At 48.5% G+C, this 20,684-nt stretch overlaps 1 protein-coding gene across 1 annotated transcript in view; it reads right to left on the reverse strand.

The window, feature by feature from the left end:
* The window catches only part of SYNGR3 (synaptogyrin 3), a 33,556-nt gene extending 15,678 nt beyond the window's left edge, over positions 1 to 17,878 (reverse strand). Inside the window, exons 1-2 of the mRNA XM_034784750.1 lie at positions 17,636 to 17,878; positions 368 to 605 (exon numbers count right to left, since the gene is read on the reverse strand). Of these exons, the coding sequence (XP_034640641.1) occupies positions 368 to 605; positions 17,636 to 17,734 (337 nt within the window). The 5' untranslated portion in view covers positions 17,735 to 17,878. The remainder of the gene's footprint in view (positions 1 to 367; positions 606 to 17,635) is intronic.
* Between the last annotated feature and the right edge of the window lie 2,806 nt (positions 17,879 to 20,684).

The raw sequence follows: 20,684 nt of genomic DNA on the forward strand, positions 1-20,684 counted from the left end.
TGTGTCTCAAAAGAGAATTAACTCCTAGATCCATTGCTCCAGGGGGCCTCGCCAATTCCACCCAGCAGAGGGCTGTGAATGGCAGGGGCAGAATGCAGTGGACGTGGCCCATCCACCCAAGCAGATAGACCTTGACTGCTGAGCTAATTACAAGGACTTGCTGCCACCCTTACTGCTTCAGAGGGTAGGGGGTCCTGTTGTCCCTGCTGGAGGGAGAAAATGGGACCCCATACTGCTGCCCTTGCCACTTCAATTGAGGGGCAGAGCAAAGGGGGGCCCCCATATGTTGGTGTGCCTAGTGCCTCGGATTGCCTTAATCCAGCTCTGGGCAACCTCCACTGCCAACACAGCCCAGCCGATGGCATACCTGAAAACCCCAGGTCCAGCAGGACAACCCGTTTCCGGTCCTTCACGCTGCTGATCTGCTGGAAGTAGAGGTCGACGATGAAGAAGAAGATGCAGGCGAAGAAGGCAATGATGCCGATGGCGATGCCATAGTTGCAGGCATCCTCATTCTGTTTGAAGATGCACCTGAGTTCCGCATCCTTGCTATCATTGACGTAGCCCTCGTTGACGATGGAGCCGAACACCACGATGGAGAAGACCTAGGAAGGGGAAAGCACAACTGACAGCTGTTTACACTGAAGTCTGTTTTCTAACAGCGAGATAATTGGACTCAGTCTTCCATTTGATTCCATGGCAATGCGGCACTCATTAGAGGGATCCCTACGCTTGCCTGGTTGGTGGCTTAAAAACAACGGGCTGGTGAAAGGTTCCCAGTTCCTCCATTATAGCGATTTCGCCTTTGCTTTGCAGTGAGTCGGTCTGCAATGCAATTTAGGGGACGTTCTTCTCGATCCACACCAGGCAGAGGAAGACTAGATCACCCAGGTCCAAGCACAGCCTTTTTGTCTGCATCACTCTCAGCTGTCAGGCTGCGCTCAATAAACCGCCTTGAGTCACTAGGGACTGGAGAGAAATGAAGTTACAGAGAATAATTGAGTTGCCGAGCACATTGCTCCTGAAAAAGCCTAAATGCGCAGGGTGGAGATGAGAGGGGAGCAGACAGGGAAAGCCCAAGGGAACCTCAGCTGCTGCCAGGAAGGAGAGTCATGGTCATGCCCTAAGTGAAGGGCTGGTCAACGTTATGCTCAGCACTGCTGGGGCTGGAGACCGCAAGGGGATAAATCTGTATCTGGGGACCTGGCTTGCAACCAGCTGAAGGACAAAAATGAGACAGGTTTGCTGGCCTCCCTCTGGTCCCTAACAGCGTGGCTTGCAAAGCTGCTGTGGGTTTGGCAGGCGCTGCTCGGGAGAGGCCCTGGAACAGGATAATAGGGGTCTGACAGATCAGGACTGAGGCGGGACAGCAGAGCTTCGGGGTAGAGGGGAGAGCTTGCATGGTGCCCTCTGTTCGGATCTACCCAGGATCAAACTCCTTTGCAATGACCTTCACTGAGGAATTACTTTAAAAAAGCCACTTCTCCTGATGCCCAAGCCCTTCCCCTTCTCAGCAGACACACTGGGGTCACTGCAGGGCTTTCAAGGACACAGATGATTTCTTGTATGGGGATAGTGCACATAAGGGGGAAGAGAACCAGCAAAAAGGCCTAGGCACCACTTAAGTCTCACACCTTCTGCATGGAGTGAATTTCACCCAACCCGCTCAGGGTTGGGTCTCTGCAAGATGGCTGGATGGGGTCTGGGGATGGAGCCAGAGTTGGCTCTCTACAAGGCATGACTCACTTTGAGCCTGCCGGATTCCTGCGTTCTTCCCCACTGACATTGTTTTCTGGCTCCGTACCTTCCACCTAGAACAGCAGGAGGCAGGTACTGCCGGAAAATCAATGTCTCCTCCAGGAGGCACGCTCCCGTCCCGGAAGACAACTGGGACCCGGGAGAGTAGTGCAGAAACCCCTGCCCTCTGTGCAGATGCCCCGAATCCCTGCAGATTCCAGGCCACATTCCCTGTCCTGGCAGGCAGGAAAGCACCACGGCCTAAGTGTGTAGCAAGCCATGGGCATGTGGATACCACTCCTGTATGTTAGGGTTACACGGCACATGAAACCAAAGAGACAAGGTGTATCCACGGGGCCGACTCCATTATAAGGCACTTCAGAGCCTCGCCTGTCTTTGCCCAGACAGCACTGCACTGTGGTTTCGATTCAAATGCTGCCAGTGGAGAGCAAAGCAAGGCCTGCCAGTGCCCCTTATTCAAGCTGTGAATCTCTGATCTTGTCTCGTCACTGCCAATGCGCAGGATCCTTGTCTATTTCGACGCCCCGCTGGCTCATAAGGCTGCAGCAGGAGGCAGAGACAAAGAGCTTAACTTGAGAGCAAAGGCAACACCAGGGCTCCTGGCCTGTCGTGGCTCAAATTCCCTAGCTTCTCATAGACTCATAGACTTTAAGGTCAGAAGGGACCATTATGATCATCCAGTCTGACCTCCCGCATGATGCAGGCCACAAAAGCTGACCCACCCCCTTTCCCTTGACTCAGCTGTTGAAGTCCCCAAAGCCTGTGATTTAAAGACTTCAAGTCGCAGAGACTCCTCCAGCTAGCGACCCCCGCCCCATGCTACGGAGGAAGGCGAAAAACCTCCAGGGCCTCTGCCAATCTACCCTGGAGGAAAATTCCTTCCCAACCCCAAATATGGCGATCAGTAGAACCCCGAGCATGTAGGCAAGATTCTCCAGCCAGACCCTCATTGACCATTGATACTATTTACCAGCGATGGCACGCTGTTGATTTGACTAAAATCACGTTATCCCATTAAACCATTCCCTCCATAAACTTATCTAGCTTAATCTTAAAGCCAGACAGGTCCTTCGCCCCCACCGTTTCCCTCGGAAGGCTGTTCCAATATTTCACCCCTCTGACGGTCAGAAACCTTCGTCTAATTTCAAGCCTAAACTTCCCCACGGCCAGTTTATATCCATTCGTTCTCATGTCCACATTAGTACTGAGCAGGAATAATTCCTCTCCCTCCCTGGTATTTATCCCTCTGATATATTTAAAGAGAGCAATCATATCCCCCCTCAGCCTTCTTTTGGTTTGGCTAAACAAACCGAGCTCCTCGAGTCCCCTTTCATACGACAGGTTTTCCATTCCTCTGATCATCCTAGTGGCCCTTCTCTGTATCCGTTCCAGTTTGAGTTCATCTTTTTTAAACATGGGAGACCAGAACTGCACACAGTACTCCAAATGAGGTCTCACCAGTGCCTTGTATAACGGAAGCAGCACCTCCTTATCCCTACTAGATATACCTCGCCTAATGCATCCCAAGACCGCATTGGCTTTTTTCACTGCCACGTCACATTGCCAACTCATAGTCATCCTGCAGTCAACCTTCTACGAGGGCGACTAGTGATGCTGCAGCTGTTGGCCTGGTGGCCTTTCTGGTACCAATGACACATTATAAAGTAGTTGACAGACAGAGAGAATGACCGTGATAATAGAGTTCCCCTTTGACCGCTTCACCTGCACTCTGGCTCCTAACCCAGCTCCCGCATGACTGAATCAACACTCCGAACCTCGGAGCAGCTTTCAGATAGCCGCCTTTCTCAAACCAATCAACCCACCTACCACAAACCCTATTTTGTTCTATCCAGGACCTTACACCGCGCTCAGCGCTGGACTAAGTGACAGGACTAACATCTGTTACGGGGTTGGTTGGTTGGTTTTTTTGCTATTGTATGACACTGTCCCACGGCAACATTCGGTTCTGTCTCACTGACTCACAACCCCTTGTAAGGAGGGAAACTGAGGCACAGAGCAGTGCAATGATTTGCTGAAGTTCATACGTGGAGTCAGTGGCAGAGTTGAGAACCCAGGAGTCCTCATTCCCAGTCCCCTGCTCCAACCACCAGACTGGACACTCAATACATGATTCTAACTTTCTCCTTTTCTTTTGCGTTTTCCTCTCTCCCCTGTTGTGTGGAGTTGAATCTCCCTTGCTTTCCCTAATGAGCTGCTGGTAACACACCAAGTACAAAATTCTGCCCTTGGACACACACACTCGGTAGCCTGTGCAGCAAAACTGCAGAAGAAATTCATAAGGGTCCAATCCTGCAGTGAATACTCTCAGGAGTCAATGGGGTTACTCATGTGAGGAAGGATTGCTTATCTCCATTTATTGGGGAAACACTCACATTGTTACCCACCCATATGTTCTAGGCACACTTGACACCATTTAAAAACACAGCAACAGAAGACAACCCACCATAAATCCCCCTCCCCCTCTGACTATTTTCCACCCCAATAATTATAATCCCAATTTTCAAGCGTCTGGGCAAACAAGACGAGCCTCGCAGTTTGAGTCAAGGTTACAGGATCGGGTCCTAACGTCGGGCCGAAGCCAGCAGTCCTTACTCAGGACTGTGCCAGTGGAAATCAGGTCTAACTCCACTGCAGCCAATGCAGTTCCAGCAGAGCAAAACGGGGGAAATGAGAACAAAAATCAGGCCTTTAATTATTAGCCAACTGGCTAGAGAACCCCGGTGACTGTTCATTCCACCCACCTCCCTCTATTCCCACCTCACAAGCGGACTCTTTCCTGGATGTGCTTTAAACTGAGACAGGGCTTGTTCTTTCGGAAGCTTGTCACGAATGCGAGCATCTCGTTAGCAGGCAGGTCTCAGAAGGTCTCCATTAAACTCCCCCAAACTGGAGGTGACAGCAAAGAGGTGGGTCTGAAGCCATCCCAGCAGCCTGTGCAGGGGAGTGATGTGATAATGTTGGTGGGTTTTTTTCTAAAGAAGGTGCAAGTTGAAATAAACAATGGCTAGTACCAGCAAAAACCATCTCCTGAGAAAGGGCACTATTCACACATACGGTAGCGTCCTGAACTTTCGTGGCTGCTTTGCCCCTGACTTCCATGAACATAGGATCAAGCCCTGGATGTGTAGGCTAGTAGTGGATGTGAAGAATGCACTAGACCACCCCACTCCCCTTGCTTCAAATGGATCAGAACCCCAGCTTCCCTGCTGCGGAAACGGGGCTGGTGGACTGGTTTTGATTTTTAAATAAATTAATCTCAGAGCTCAACTAATGGTGGCAGCTTGATTTAACCGCTCGTGCTTTAAATTCAGGACACACCGTGGCCATGGCCTGTTTGCCTCGGGCGTGTGCCGCTCCCCAGGGCGTCCCAAGGGGACATCGTGTCATTTATGTCCTAGCAACTGTGTCAGGAAGTAGCAGTGCAGCGTGATGATGCTTCGTGGAAATGTAGCCATGATGCTGAGGGTGAAGGCCATCGCATCCTGCCTCAGTGCTGTGACACAATGAAGCCGTGTGAGATTTTGGTACCCAGGAATGCGAGCAGTCCCAGTCCTCGACAATCCAGCCCTGACCCTACAGGGCCTGTCTTCACCGCCTCTATCCATCTGTCTGGATGAGATGATTTCCACACCCTGTAAGACTGACAGGAGATGGACATACAGGTTCCTGGTTGCCTGCTTTTCAGATGACCTGGTGGCCCCTGTGAGGCTGGTCAGAACTCTGTACAAGCCCCAGCAACGACAGGCCAAAGAGCTGATGCTTTCGATAGGCAGGTGAATAACTGAGGGCTCAGGCCAAAGCACACCAGGGGCATGACAGTTACCCCTTGTAGAGAGGTGACTGAGTTATCATCCCCCTAACAACCCAGGCATGAAGCTTCCGCCTTGTGCTTCTGCACAACTCTGAAAGTCCATCATCTCATACACCCCTCGATAAGCTCCGTGGCGACATGGAAACGTGGCCTGAACCCTTGTTCTTCAGCTCCTCTCACAATGCTCCACCCCAATGTGAGCTCCATCTCCCTCCCAGCTCCTGCTCCAGCCCCCTGAGCGAATGAGACCCCTCATGCCACCGTCAACCCTGCCTCCCCACTGCTCGCCTCAGGGCTCCTGTCTTCTTGGACCTGATCTACCGATGGGCCCAGGTTCTCCTGTTGCTGGTCCCCGGCTGTGTGTGTGTGTGTGTGTGTGTGATCAGAGGTGGGATTGTGAACTTTGGATCTGGGTCTTAATCCTCAGCACATTTGGGGTGTTTGATTCAACCCATAGCACAGATCATAAGAACATAAGAACGGCCAGACTGGGTCAGACCAAAGGTCCATCTATCCCAGTATCCTGTCTTCCGAGAGTGGCCAGTGCCAGGTGCCCCAGAGGGAATGAACAGAACAATCATCAAGTGATCAATCCCATCGCCCATTTCCAACTTCTGGCAAACAGAGGCTAGGGACAACATCCCTGCCCATCCTGGCTAATAGCCATTGATGGACCGATCCTCCATGAACTTATCTAGTTCTTTTTTGAACCCTGTTATAGTTTTGGCCTTCACAACATCCTCTGGCAAGGAGTTCCACAGGTTGACTGTGCATTATGTGAAAAAACAGATAACAGCCAGCTGCACAATTCACATGCAGATTCTCAACCCCTCAAAACTGAAGGGTGTCTGGGCCTGCAGTTTTGGCTCAGGCTATAAACCAGCAGGCCCTCCTTGCCCCTCCTTGTTCTCCTCCATTCTCCGTCACGTGGGAGATGATCAGATCCTGCTCCCTGAGCTTTCCCTGCTCAATCAATCTCCACAGCTCCCTGCTCCAACCCGGCCCGACTCTGAGCATCAGCCTTAAAGTCTATTGCAGCCTGCCTCATTCGCTTTCACTCGCACGTATTGCCCAGATAGCTATCTCCTTTGTGCAGCACTCCGTTGTCACAGCGCGATGGGAACGCCGCCACGCAAAACAGAACTACGCGGCGTTGAAAGAAAACCCCCAGCAATCAGAATTCTCGCTCTGCACTGGCAACAGCTGTAATCTCAGCATGTGTAAAAATCTGTTCATAAATAATGTAAAGTTGTTGGTTGCCTTCGGAAACACCAGCAGCATTTAAAAAACAGGCCCTGACAAAAATAAGGTGAGCCTGGACAGCATGAATAATTGAGAGCATCTGATTTCACAGGATTATTTTGCTGGCAGGTCAGCGGATAGCGCGGTGTGTCTAGCATCTCACTCTACTGTCTTACTCAGTCCTTCCAGGAGTAACAACCTGGATTTCTCCTTCATGCTATTAACCGTCTAATCAATACTCCTGGAGTTTTAGCATGTTACGAATCGTCTGCTTAAAATGAGACATGCCTGCCCAGTGTATAATATGCCCAGTGCATAAGTCTGTAAGCAAGCTGTCGTGAACTTTTAGAGCCATAGCCATGCAGCCCTGGTATGTGGGCAGTGAAATGCCGACTCCCTCCAGCACTTGCGAAATGCAACAGAGCATGCGGGAGTGTATTATTACTGGACTTTAAAAGGGCCTCTGGTCAAATCCAGCCCAACATGCAGGTATGGGGCTGAACCAGCATCAACAGAAAGATTCCCAATGGGCACTGGACTGGAATGTTCGAAGCTAACGGGTAAAATTTTCAGATGTGCCAAAGTGACTTGGGAGCCCGAGGCTTATGCTACTAAGTCACTTCTGAAGATTTAGGTTCCTAAGTCACTTAGGTGTTTCTGGAAATTTTGCCCAAGATCATTTTAAAAAATTCATTGATTTACTTTCAATTCCAGTGGCAATGTGTTTTTTTTTTTTAACAAATAAACCTCCCCTGCAGCCTTTGTGAGCCAGACATGGCACCATAATGAGAGCGCATGAGAACGGGTCTGAATATCTCACCATACACCAAAGGGACATTGACGGATGATGAATGTATCGCTGTACGAGGGGAAAGGGATCCAAAAGAAGTAAATTCCATTTTTAAAACCCTTCCAGTTTCAATCATCTCAGGATGTGGCCAGTAACGCTGGGGAGGAGATTTGTGTTTTTAAAATATACAAGTTTTCACCTGAAACTGTCCCCCCAAAATAGGTAGATAATAATAACAATTCAGGGCTATTTTCACCATTTGGTTAATGAGTTCTGACCAGCATGGCCTCCTAATTACAGCTTGAATTCCTCAAGAACCTGCCTGCACAGGGACAGCTGCTTAGCACCTCACCTTTATGATTATTATTTGCTACAGTAGCACCTCTCTCTCTATCTATCGCGTTACCGGAATATCTGAGCACCTCACAACCTTTAACATATTTACCCTCACGGCCCCCCCCCCCAGGAGGGAGGTATTATTATTCCCATGGTACACATAGGTGAGAGACTAAGGCTCAGATCCTCAAAGGTATTTAAGGCTCCAAAGTCCCACTGAAATCAGTGGCAGTTACATGCCTAAATACCTTTGAGGATCTGGGCCTAAGTGATTTGTACACTTAGAAATCTGTGGTGGAGCAGGCAGGCTCCAAATGAATTCAGGCCCTCCCTGGGGTAGGTGCTGTATATTCAGACAGTAAGAGTCAGTCACGAGCCGGCACAGCTTACAGTCTCACAGATAAGAGGGGAAATGCCCAGGACCACCCAGCAATCCAGTGAGAGAGTCAGGAATGGAACCTAGCCCTCCTGACCCCCAGTGCAGTGTCCTATCCACTAGACCACACTGCCTCTCCACTTACAAGTACTAAATTCACCCCCAAGGCTCCCCAAGGATGATGGGGCTGCGAGACAACACAATCCTCCTGGGAGAACCCGCACCGGCCTCCTCCCACCGACACTCTTGCCACATCTGGCTGCAAACCTGGGGTGCGCAGAGTGGAGGGGCTGGAGGCATGGCCGAGTTCTGGGGGAAAGGGGTTGTGCTCTGCTCTGAAATCCACTCGCTTTCCACCAGGGGTGCCTGGTCATGGAGCCTCTAGGCCTCGGCGCCATGGAGCTCAAGTTCAGCCCCACAGCGAATCCAGAGCTCTGCCACGAGCCCCAGCTTCAGGAGCAGAGACACTCAGGAGTGACTTGCAAGCAACCAGAAGGAGCGAGCTGACTGAACGCTGCTTGCAGCTCCTACCGCCCCTCAGATGGCCCGGATGGCGTCGCCTTGGTGGGCCTCAAGCCAGTACCCAGAATACCCCAGTGCCCTCCTCACTGAAAGCACCTGCCCGACTGGCACTAATTGGCATCCACGTTGGCCAGGTGTGGCCGATGACCATGTTGTGATCATTTAGGATTTATATCCAGTGCCATCAGCGAGCAGGGTGCTGTACAGAGAAAAAAAGACGCTGGGTGCCATTCTGTGCCATGCCCCTTGGGTTTAGCACTGGTGAAAGGGGCTGGATCGATGGTCTAGAAGAATGGAGGCCTTCATTTTCCCACAAACCAGGGACAGTAAGGACAGAAACAGGGCAAGCTTCCCCCCACACCATCCACTGCCCCAGGGCCCGTTCTGCCTGCAAAGGGGAGAGGGGATCAGGATTCATGGCCTGGATTGTAATCTCCTCAGGGAGTTCATGCCTGCCACAGTCCCTGCACACTGCTGGCCATGAGAGCAGGCCAAGAACTAACAGGGCCATAGAGTCCAGTTCACCCCCCCACACACACACCAGTTTGAAGGGCTTTCTCCAAGTCATGGCTGAGCGTGCACATTGCTGGCCAGGCAGCACCCATTCTGCAGGACTTCACCTTCCAGGGCTGGCAACCTCTGCAAAATCCAACGTATGGAAGAACAGGCTGCCTGTGTTAAAGCAGATGGCAAGCACCAGCCATAACATATGTGACCAGCACCTACTCAGCCAATCCCCGGCGGTCTCGCTGCTGCCCTCCGTGCTAGTCCTTTCACATGGATGGATGGTTTATGGAGACAATCAGGCCCAGATGAGGCTAGTCTCCAACATCATCCATTCAGCTCCTCTCTTCCTATCTGTGTCAAGATTCCGTACGTGACTGTGTACCCTCAGGGTTACCTTGTGCAGGGATGTGCACTGAGCCCCAGCAGTGAAGGACGGGGAGACTGCACTTGTGTTTCATGCATCAGAAGTGACATTCCCTGCATGCCAGTTCAGTCTGCAATCGCCCAGGAATCCAAGCCATTCCTGGGTGTTGCTCATTTCATGCTAGGGAATGCGGACAGCGCCTTATTAGGGGCACTTGCAGTTTCCTCTCATATGGTTAAAAAAAACAAATTCAAGTGTGGGCATCTGAAAGCTATGCTTCAAAAGCAGAGCTGCCTGAAATGTTCTCATCAAAACCTTTTTTTTTTTTTCAACCAAAACCAAAATTCTTCACAGAAAAACTTCATTTAGGTTGAAAATGTACCCTGAAATTCGAGGTAAAACAGTTCAGGGTTTGGTAAAACGTTTTACCAAAAAAAGCATCGTTGAAAATCAACATTTTTTTCATTTTCCAGCTACTGGTTGAAAAAGTTTTTGAAAAAACCAAACCCCCACCATCACATGATTAAAAACAAACAAACAAACAAAAAAACAACTGGCCTTTCCCAAGCAGCTCAATCCAACAGCTGCTTTGCCCACAGTGTTCATCAGAGAATTGTCACAACCATGTGGAGGAAAAAATGAAAAGTCTGAGATTTTCCAACCTGCCGGGTGATTATCAAGTGTCCAACCTGAGACACCATAAAGGCCCAAAGAATGGATGCTCAGCACTTTCTAGTTGGGTACCCGAAATCACTAGTCATTTTGGTAAAATAGTGGCCTAAATTCTCCCCACTTCTGGCTTTCAGAGTGCACCCTGCTGTGCACGACTGTAAACTCCTGGGGGCATGGACTGCACCCAGGCGCTGCCGTAATACAAATAATAAATTATAATCATAACAATAACAATGGAAAGTGTGCCTGTGATGCTTGAGCCTGGAGTGGTGGGTTTTTTTAGTCCCATCCTAAAACTCTTCCCTTGCTGAAGACCTGACTCAGCAAGGAGCTGAGCACTTCTTGTAAGGTGCTGAGCTCCCTCCATCACATTCGGACAACACCTGATAGGAGGTACGCAGCAAGACTGGGCCTTGGTAGGGATGCCACAGCACAGTTATCTCATGGGCCCAATCCTGCAAAGGATGAAATTCACCCCTTGCATAGGCCCAACACAATGGGCACTGGCCCTGGGGCCTATGCACCACTTCAGTTCCACTTAAACCCTGGTCTTAAGAGGGGCATTGTGCTGGCACGCTGCACAGAGGTGATTTCACCCGTGGTGAGGTGCTGAGTGCCCTGAACTCAGATCCCTGGAGGATTGGGCCCCCTGTTACTCTCCTATTCCTCTTTATTGTTGCCGTTTCTAGGGAAGTTCCCACCCCAGAATGGCTCAAGAGCATTTACAGGCAGGATGTGGAGCCTCAGAGATACTTCATGCGCTGCAAGATCTTTCAAGAGGGTCCATGGCTAAGACTACAAAGCGAAGATTTGACTCCAGACTCTGGCACAGAAGAGGCTGCTAGACGATGCTGATGGCAATATGTTTAGGGGCATGTCTAACCGACTAATCAGCTCATGAAAGGTGCACATTGATGAACACATGACCAATTCTTGCTAAATTTATGTTTTGTTATATGGCAACGATGTTGGCAAAAACTGATTGTCCATTCAAAGGTCCTAATCTAGTAACGCAATTTGAGCACATGTCAAGCAGACTGCATTTCCAACTAGTGCTGACAGGAAAAAGGGAATTTAGTAACAGTTTAAGCTCAGACACAAGGGAACTTCTGTATAATTCAATTACCAAGGAGTTATATTTAAGTTATGTAAAGTTCTGTATGTAATCTACAAAACAAGGAAGTACAGAATTAATACAGAAAATCCAGACTTCCTAAACCAAACAGTCACGTAGACCAGAAAAAATCCAGAAGTTAATATTCTACTAATAATACTTAACATAGACATGGGGTTAAATGCTCAACTGATGTAAACTAGGATTGCTGGAAACAGAACCCAGAACTTCTGAGTTGCAGTAGAATATCATAAGCACAAGATCATCCTTACCCTCCCCCCGTCTCTGATTTAAAAAGCAAGGAGCCATTGGTGGCCTTGGAGACAATGGGAGCAATTTAACAGCTTGCTGAATTGGGCCAGACTCTCCTCTGTTGTCACTGTCTCATAGGAGATTCCCAGCCCACTTCGTAGGATGGGGCCAGCCAGACCACCTGAAGGATCTAGCGTGCCATCTGCAAGGATCTTTGTGGGATTTGCCATGACGATAATGACCCCAAGTGATCGGTCCAATCTGCTCGGCTTCAGTAGCACTCTTTGAATGACCAAGACTTACTCGGGTGAGTAAAGCTTTGCAGGATCCAGCCCAAATCACTTGGAACAATTTTGTTTTCAAATGTTGTACAAAACAAACCACCACCCAATCAAAATGAGGAACCTTCCACTCCTGGCCTCCCGCAGCTCCCCCTGAAGCCAAATTTCTGTCTGCGTGATACTCCCTAGGAAGGGAGGACGTGGACAGCACATCCCAGCAGATCGCTTAAATACGGTGACAAGAATAATGCTGGCACTGTATTCTCCTTGTTTTGCTGCCCATCTGTTCTACTACCAGGCATGGGGTTTTTTTTTCCTACTAGACACATCTTGTACCAGGAGCACAAATAGAAGCCAGCTCTGGCCCTATTCTCCTTCTGGCAAAACAAAACAAACTTGAGCTAGGAATAAAGGGAAAGACAGCAACTTCTGTCATTCAAAGCATCATCAGCTTTCCTTAATACAGCGAAACCAGAACAGAGATCTCTTCATTCGGGCCACAGTTCAGCAAAGCACTTCAGCACATGCTTAACTGCTTTGCTGCGTAGGGAGGGTTTGCTATAACCGGGCATAGGCAACCTACTGTCAGAAGAGGCCACTCAAAGGCACTTCTCAGAAACTATAGAGACCGTTACAATGCTACTCCACCTCTGTTAAGCAACTGATTTTGGCCTGTCCCCTGTCTGGTTGCTTAAGACAGGTTTCACTCTCAACAGTGTAGAGAGGGTTGCAAAAAAACCCCAAACAAGTGAATTCACTGCAAAGGAGAGGCTTTCTATATGGAACCCGACAGCATAAACTAGAAATTAATTTTTATTAAGAAAATAAAAACAAATGGGACCAACTATTTAAGGGTAGCTGTCAAGAGTCACAGGGCAGATCCTCCCCTGGTTTAAATCAACAAGCTCCAAAGAGGCTGATAGTGCATTGCTGTGGAACCTCCATCATTAGCAGTTTTTAAGCACAGGTTGGACAAACACTTGTCAGGGCTGGTCTAGGTTTACTCGGGCCTTCCTCAATGCAGGGGCTGGACTTGATGACCTCTCGAGGTCCCTTCCAGCCCAGTATCTCTATGATTCACACCAGATGAGCATCTGGCCCGCCAATATATTTTTTAAATATCCAATTCCTTACCTGTGTTACTAATCAACTTAGGCCCTGCTCCTGCATTGAGATTCACTCTGGCAGGCCTTGGAGCCCAAGTGAAGCCTATGTGGTTCCATGCAAGCATGGTCATTCAAAGCACCCTGGGGAGCTGGATCAGGACCTTAGGTTATAAATAATTTCAAAAATTATATTCCCCCCCCCATTTAGACTATTTCTGTTTTCATACCTATCTCATAGAGCTGGAAGGGACCCTGAAAGGTCATTGAGTCCAGCCCCCTGCTGTCACTAGCAGGACCAAGTACTGATTTTGCCCCAGATCCCTCAGTGGGGGACTGAACTCACAACCCTGGGTTTAGCAAGCCAATGCTCAAACCACTGAGCTATCCCCTCTGTGTCTTACAGGCCAATCAGTTTCATTTTCCACTTACGATCAGTTTCATTTTTCTGGTTCACAGTGCATAGAGAAGGCAGAATTTGATTTTTTTTATCATTGCAATGGATAATATTGATGTTTATTTTTAAGCCTTTTGTAGATTTTTATCTATTTAAATTTTCACAGTTGCAGGAAATTATGCGGAATCAGAGAATGGGGTGAGGTCAGAGTGATTATTTAAGGACAGTAGACACTGAGATTCAGAAAGTTAAAGCTTTATAACCATTAAAACACGAACTGCCAGTATCATATGTCAAAATACACAAAGTAAACTACCTTAAATCAAATCTAATCAGTTCTCAAGCAGCATTTTTCTTACTTTGCATGTATTATCTGTACATTTTGATTATTACAAATGGAAATATTTTTTCACTGGTTTGTGTGCACACAGTGCAATCAATGTTTATCAACATTGACCCACAACAATCCAATCCTTCCAAGTCTCCATTTGCAATAGTGCAATGTGACTGTGCTTGGGAATTTCCAACCTTAGCAGGGGGGGAAAACCCTTTACTGAAATTCAAGAGAATTTGTCAGAATCTTTCTATCCAGACTAGGTTTGTTAAATCTTATTTTAAACATCAAACATAAATGTATGTCTACATTAAATTGAAGGTGTCCCATTTTCGACTATACAACAATTTTAAAATGTCTATATTAATAATAGGAGAGATGTAAAAGGAAGGAGCAGGTGACCGCATGAACTCCTGTTGACTCCCAAGTTCATTTCACTCCATAAAAAACAAGTGTTATCATATCTTGACTCACAAGCTGCATCAGCTGTGAGTGAAGAGACAAATGAGGAACGGTTTCATGGGGCTTTCCAGTTATGACAGCCAGAAAGTTCTGCATATGGCAGGAGCCTTTTGTTCTTCAGAAATTAATGCTATAGTATATTTAAAGAAATCATTTTCATTCTACCTGGAACTGTAAACTTCACTGGGGATTTCTGAGCTGGTCAACAGTCATCAGTAAGGCTCTCAAATGTCAGACGAAGGGCTCAATCCTGCAGCCCATGTGTAACTCTGTACTGCTAGAATCCCACTAGGCCCTGTCTGCTCCCAGTGAAACCAGCAATGAAACTCCCATTGATTTCAGTGCTGGAGGATCAGGGCCTGAAGTGGGACATACATAATGCGCAGGTCTTGCATTGCTCTGCTGCACCCAAGGCGGCTTCCACGGACTTCAATGAAACGACTCCGATGAGAGAAGCAAGCAGAACTGGGCTCGACTATTGGCTGAACAGTAAAATGACTCTCCTGCTCCCCTCTGTGCCCCCACCCAAACATATCCAACAAGCCACTCTGCATCTGATAGCCAACCCTTTGGTGTCAGGGCAATTCCACACTGGAGGAGATTGGGCTGAACAGTTGGAAGGGACTGAATCATGGAGGAGTGGTCCAATTACTTTAACTGCATGCTTAAAAATATATAGGAACACGTGTTTTAAGGGGTATAAAGAGAAGGAATCATCCCTAGTAAACAACAGAAACTCTGCTCTTCCTCCTACTTAGATTACAAGTCTTTTGGGGGCAAGGACAGTCTTTTTGCTCTGGGTTTGTACAGCACCTAGCACACCTCGGGGGTCCTGGTCCATGATTGGGGGTCCTAAATGCTACTGCAGTGGAAATAATAAATAATCACAATAATATTCTATGCCAGGATAGCTGCATTTCATACCCCAAATCCAGCAATCTGGGCTATGACTGCAGCAAAAACGGCTGAAACGAGCTGGAAGGCAAGAACTGCCTTTTGTCTTCTCAATGTACCCTTCACGCAATGTACCCTGGGCTTACAAGGTCTGCAAACAATGTTTTAAAAATGTAAGGTACAGTGAATGTGCTTTCTTGAGGCTGTAGGATGCAATAACGTTACGGAATTTGACGGCTGCCCACACACAAGTGGACAGGCGTTCAGGAGGAAAACTGACCCAACATATGCAGCAGGCTAACTCATCAGGACAGGCGAGGCCACAAGGAAATTTGTCCGTCTGCACAGGAAGTCTTGTTAACTGAAACATGGCTTTAAGCCAGTTCAAGCTGATTTGATTGACACACACTTCAGCTGGCCACTGTGAGCAAGACCCAAATGTGTACCAGCCGTTGCCCCAAGCCTGCAAGCTGATCCGTGTAGGTGCAGGGTTCCCTGCAGAGATCAGCTTGCAGAATCAGGGCCTATATTTGGAAAATGTGGCCTGCAGCATTTTTCAATGAACTCATGCAGGTATTTGGAGCTTCATCCAAAGACCACTGAAGTGAGCTGAAAGATGCCCTTTGACTTCGATGGGCCTTGGATCAGGCCCTTGACCCTGCAAACAACTTATGCTTGGGCTTAAATTTAAGCACTTGAATAGATTCAAAGTAAATGGGGAGACTCACATGCTTAGAACGAATCTGATGTGTAAGTGCTCGCGGTTTCAGGCCCTTCCTTCTCCCTTTGGGACAGATCCCCCTTGTGGTTTAAAATTTTCCGAAGATTCCTGTTTGATCAATCAGCCACTGAACATGTGCAGGAACTTTTTCTGAGCTGTTTTTTAATGCCATATTCTGTATTCTGTTCCTGTTTCCCAACTGTAGTACCCAAGTCTTCCATGCTGGATCCAGGTGACGCATCATAAGCATCTATGAAGATGTCACTGCCACGCACTGTGTCAATCATGTGCAAAAGAACCGATCTACAACCGGCCTTGACGTTTCGTGCCGGCAATCGGCCTCCATTTTCGTCCACGCAGCATCACATTCGGATGCTTTCTCAAAGCACCGGAGAATGGGTTACGGCTCTGACCCAGCAAAGCCCTTAAGCATGTCACTTCAATGGTTTTACTCAGGTGCTTATGGAAAGGTGACACATTGACTGTTCTGGACACCGAAGGCCTCCATTCACAGGACAGGTAGAGCCAGGGAACAGCAGTGCAAGCTTCTCATATACACCACTGTACCTCACCCTGAACCTAAAAGGACCCTCCCTGCCTTTAAATCAGAAAAAGGGGTCCACCACCATCTCAACCCCTGGCCTCTCTGCTGAGGCTCCCATCAAGGGAACCGCATTAGAGGTGCTTATTGTGAGGTGGGCTTTTGGCTAAGGTCTTTTAGGAGAAGGCCTGAGGTGCCCAATTCATCAAAGCGCCGTCAGCACAGCTCGCAGGTCTCAGCCCATAAAACCTAAGCACAATGAGGCAAGTTATGGGTGGAGTGTCGGCCTTAACCCTTGTACCTCCTGGCATAATCAATTTAAGCAAAGCTCTTTACGTAGCTTTCCATGTTGCTGCCCAAGGAACCCCAACCATCAAAGCCACCCTAAAGCAGGCGTCCGGAGAACATATTCAGCCTGGTGCTTTCAGCAAGGCAATAGGAATTTGAAATAAAAAATAGCCAGCCAGCAAACCATTATATCATTTTGCATTAACATAGGGATCTAGGTAAGGATAGATCATGAAGTATAGAAGAAAAATGTCTTCTGACCACTGATTTCTACAGGATTTTCCTCAACATCCTACCATTCGTTTAAGCATCAGAAAAAACAGAGACCATGAAAAACGACCCATCTACAGTTGCAAAATAAAGCCCTAAAAATACCCTCCTTTTTACAGAGAGGAGGCAGAGACTTCCACTTCCCTGGGCAAACAGAAGTGATCTTTCCACTCTGCAAATACTGTCATAATAATACAAAAATCAGCATTTGTGACTACTGCTCCTGTCATTTTGACTGGGGTTTCGCGAGGAATGACAACACAAACTGGTCAGAAAAAAATGGTTAGCCGTTTCCCCCTGACACCCTTCCTGATCGCTGTCCCCATTTCCCCTCCCTCTTGCTTAGCCAAAAAAAAGAAAGAAAGAACATAAAGCAAACAGCCTAGGCCACCCAACATTACAAGAAAAAACAAAGCCATGCATGCCAAGTATTGCTTATTAACACTCCAGCAGCCCCTTTTTGCACTGCGATCTTGCAAGGCTGGAGGGTGCCAGAGAAAACGAGGACGAAGGGAGCAATGTCTCCACGGGGGGGGGGATAAATAAATGACCATTTAAAATGACGACGCTCTGCCTTACCCAGGACACTATCCTGAGAATGGTCTGAGGCTGCTTGAGGAAATCCACAGGGTCAACGGCCCCCCCTGCCCTGCCCGCTCCAAAGGAGGCTCCTTCCATCTTCCCCAGGCGCTGGGCTGCTGGCTTGCTCCGGCTCCTGGCTGTGCAGCAGAGACCCAGCCGGCGCGTGCGAGCAGGGAGTGGGGGAGGCTCGCGCCACCGCCTGCCCGGGTGCCCGTGTCTCGCGCACAGCCCTTGCCGCGGCGGCTGCAGCCAGAGCCTGCCTCTCTGCCGCTGACCCCTGTTCCTTGCCGCATGGGCTCGCCTGGTGTCGTGTGCGTGTTAGGGAGTGGGCGGTACCATGGACGCGGGGAGGGGGGGGAGGAGAGTCTGGGTGAACATACAGGTGCATCCTTCTCTTCGTCGTTGCACCCGGATCTGTTTCGATTTTTATTCCTACCTTTATTTCCTTATTGCACCATCTCCAGCTTTGCTCGTTGCATGGATTTCTGTTTGTTAACTGGGTGCCTCAGGCTGCATGCCCTGCCAAGGGCCTGCTGTTTATCTGCCTCCCTTATTGCAATGAGGCTACTGCCTTGAGGGGGCTAGTTCAGGAGGTGCACAGGGCAAAATAGGGCAGCAATGCAGGGGGGAAAAGCAGCACCACCCCCTTCCCATCCCTCTGCAAATGTGCTTCCTGATTTCTTCAAAGCTACCCCACCTTCTCACCCTCTTCCCACAGTGGCCCACACGTGCAAAACTGCAGTTATACCAGAAGCCCAGCAGACCAAGCTTCTGTTCTCTGCCCTGTCAAGCAGCTCAGAGTCAAGAGCCACCAACAGACACCCCGGTGCAGTCTTTGGTGAGCTGGAAAGATGTGTGTGAGGAGCACTGACAGAGCCTGTGCTGGGAGGGGGCATTCCCCAGCCTCCTTCCCATCCCAAGAGGTGAAAGGTTCTAACAAAGGAGGCTGGGACCCTTGGTTTATATCTAAGGGGAGTGGATGCAAAGCAGAAAAGGGTCACCGTGTCAGGCATGGACTAGTGTGATTGATCGCTAAGCTGGGTGCATTTACAGGTGCATTTGCTGGCTCTTGGGTCAGTGGAACCCCTCCTCCACACTGCAGGGCTGGGTTCTAGTCACTAAACTGCTATATACCTGTTATCTGGCCTAAAAATAGGAAGTGAAGGGCCGCTGGGCTGTCGCTTGTGTTTTCCTCCCGCAGGAAATGAGAAACTGCCTTTTGCCAGCCACAGACTCTGTTAGGCTGGAGACGTCTCTTCCCCTTCCCCCTGCTATTTCTCTCCCCTCCCCTGCTAAAGGATGAAGAAGAAAAAAGAAATCAGGTACAGGTCCTGTGGAGGGAAAACCCCATTGATTCCAAAGGGAGTCTCCCCCCCGGCAGGATCATGTCCTTATTTAGTTTTTCTTACACGATGATGATGATTTCGGTTCCATAGATACTGATGCCATGACAACTCTGACATCATCCTTTGGCTCCGGCCAGAAGCAGCAGGAAAAGTAACAAAGAGGAATCCACCTGCACACTTTTGACCTGAACAGGCGTATGGTCAGGAGCTCCTGGGTTCTGTACCTGAGTCATCTTCTGATCCTGGGCAATCCACATCACCTCTCTGTACCTCAATTTCCCCATCAGTGAAATGTGGATAATATTACTGACCTACCTCACATGGTGCATGTATGTGTGATACGCTTTGAGATCCTTGTGTACAAAATGTTATAATAGTGCAAAGCGTTACCCATGTTCTATGCTATCCCTGCCAAACCAGCCTGGCCTTTGGGTTGGTCAATATCCTCCTTCTGGCAGATGGAGTCAGGAAGATTTAACTTTTAAATCTCATTCTGATGCCATTCACTTTTTCTCGATTACAGGTGAGTCATCGTCTCTCCAGATCTATTTCTGACACCCAGCAGGAAGGGTAGGACTCAGCCTTTCGTTCCTCAATGTCACCAGCACAGTGAAAATCACATTTTAGTATGTAAAAAATAAACGGCTATTCAGGGAATGCCGGGCTAGCACCTAGCACCTGTGCTTCGGCTGTATGGCTCATTGTACTGGTGCAAAATAGTCAACAAGGTGTCAGAGCTACAGACCAGACTGGGCTGGCAGAATATTTATTTTCAGTGTCACCATGGGGGGGGGGGGGGATGTTCAAAGTGGCCCAAGTGACTTAAGAGCACAAGGCTTTCAATGGGATTTGTGCTCCTAAATCACTTGAGTGCTTTTGAAAATCCCCACCCCTAAATGATAAACCCAGAGACATTTATGTGTGTGGGGCCTGATCCTGCTTCATTTGGAGTCATGGGCAAACTCCCATTGACTTTAATGGGGAAAGGATCAAGTCCATAGAGACCTCAAGAAGTAAAAGGCGAAGATCCAGAGTGAGTGGCAAAGGCTCAAAGGGAGGAAGAAGAAGACAGCTCAGGAAGATTTGTTGGGTACTCTGGAGCCTTTTGTTTCTAGGACACAGACCAGATTGGTCCTGGTCAAAAATTGCAACTGACTTCAGTGGGAATTGACAACACTCAGCACTTTACAGGACTGAGCCCTCTGTGAGCTGAACTGGCGAGTCTCAGTATAATCCTTACTGTAGCTTACCTGCCTACAATGTACCATTGAAAAGCCAAAGTTTTTCCTCTCTGCCTAACCCCACCACTCCAACATACTAGTGCGATTTGTAAAATAAAACCCTTTATTGTTTGATGTGCGTAACCAATAACGCGGCTAACACGCACACAGATTCAAAGATGAAGACATAGACCTAAATACACATTTTAATCGACACCTGAGAGGTGGTGACTCATCAGTCAATCAGAAAGCATACCTAATAATTGTGCACTAGAAGTAAAATAAAAACCATCTGAGGGTTCGAGCCTGGGCACCGGGCGGGACAGTGTGAGATTGTGGAGGTGTGTCAGCAGGTCCATAGTTAAGGTTGCATTCAGCTCTGTAGTGAAAGTGGTTGATAACAGCCAGGCAGGTGGGAGCTACATTGTACACACTGCTAGTTATGCAGAAATGTGGTATTATTATTGTTACAAGTATTAT

The sequence above is a fragment of the Trachemys scripta genome, chromosome 10 (assembly GCF_013100865.1).
Source record: "Trachemys scripta elegans isolate TJP31775 chromosome 10, CAS_Tse_1.0, whole genome shotgun sequence".
In the NCBI taxonomy this organism is placed as follows: Eukaryota; Metazoa; Chordata; order Testudines; family Emydidae; genus Trachemys; species Trachemys scripta.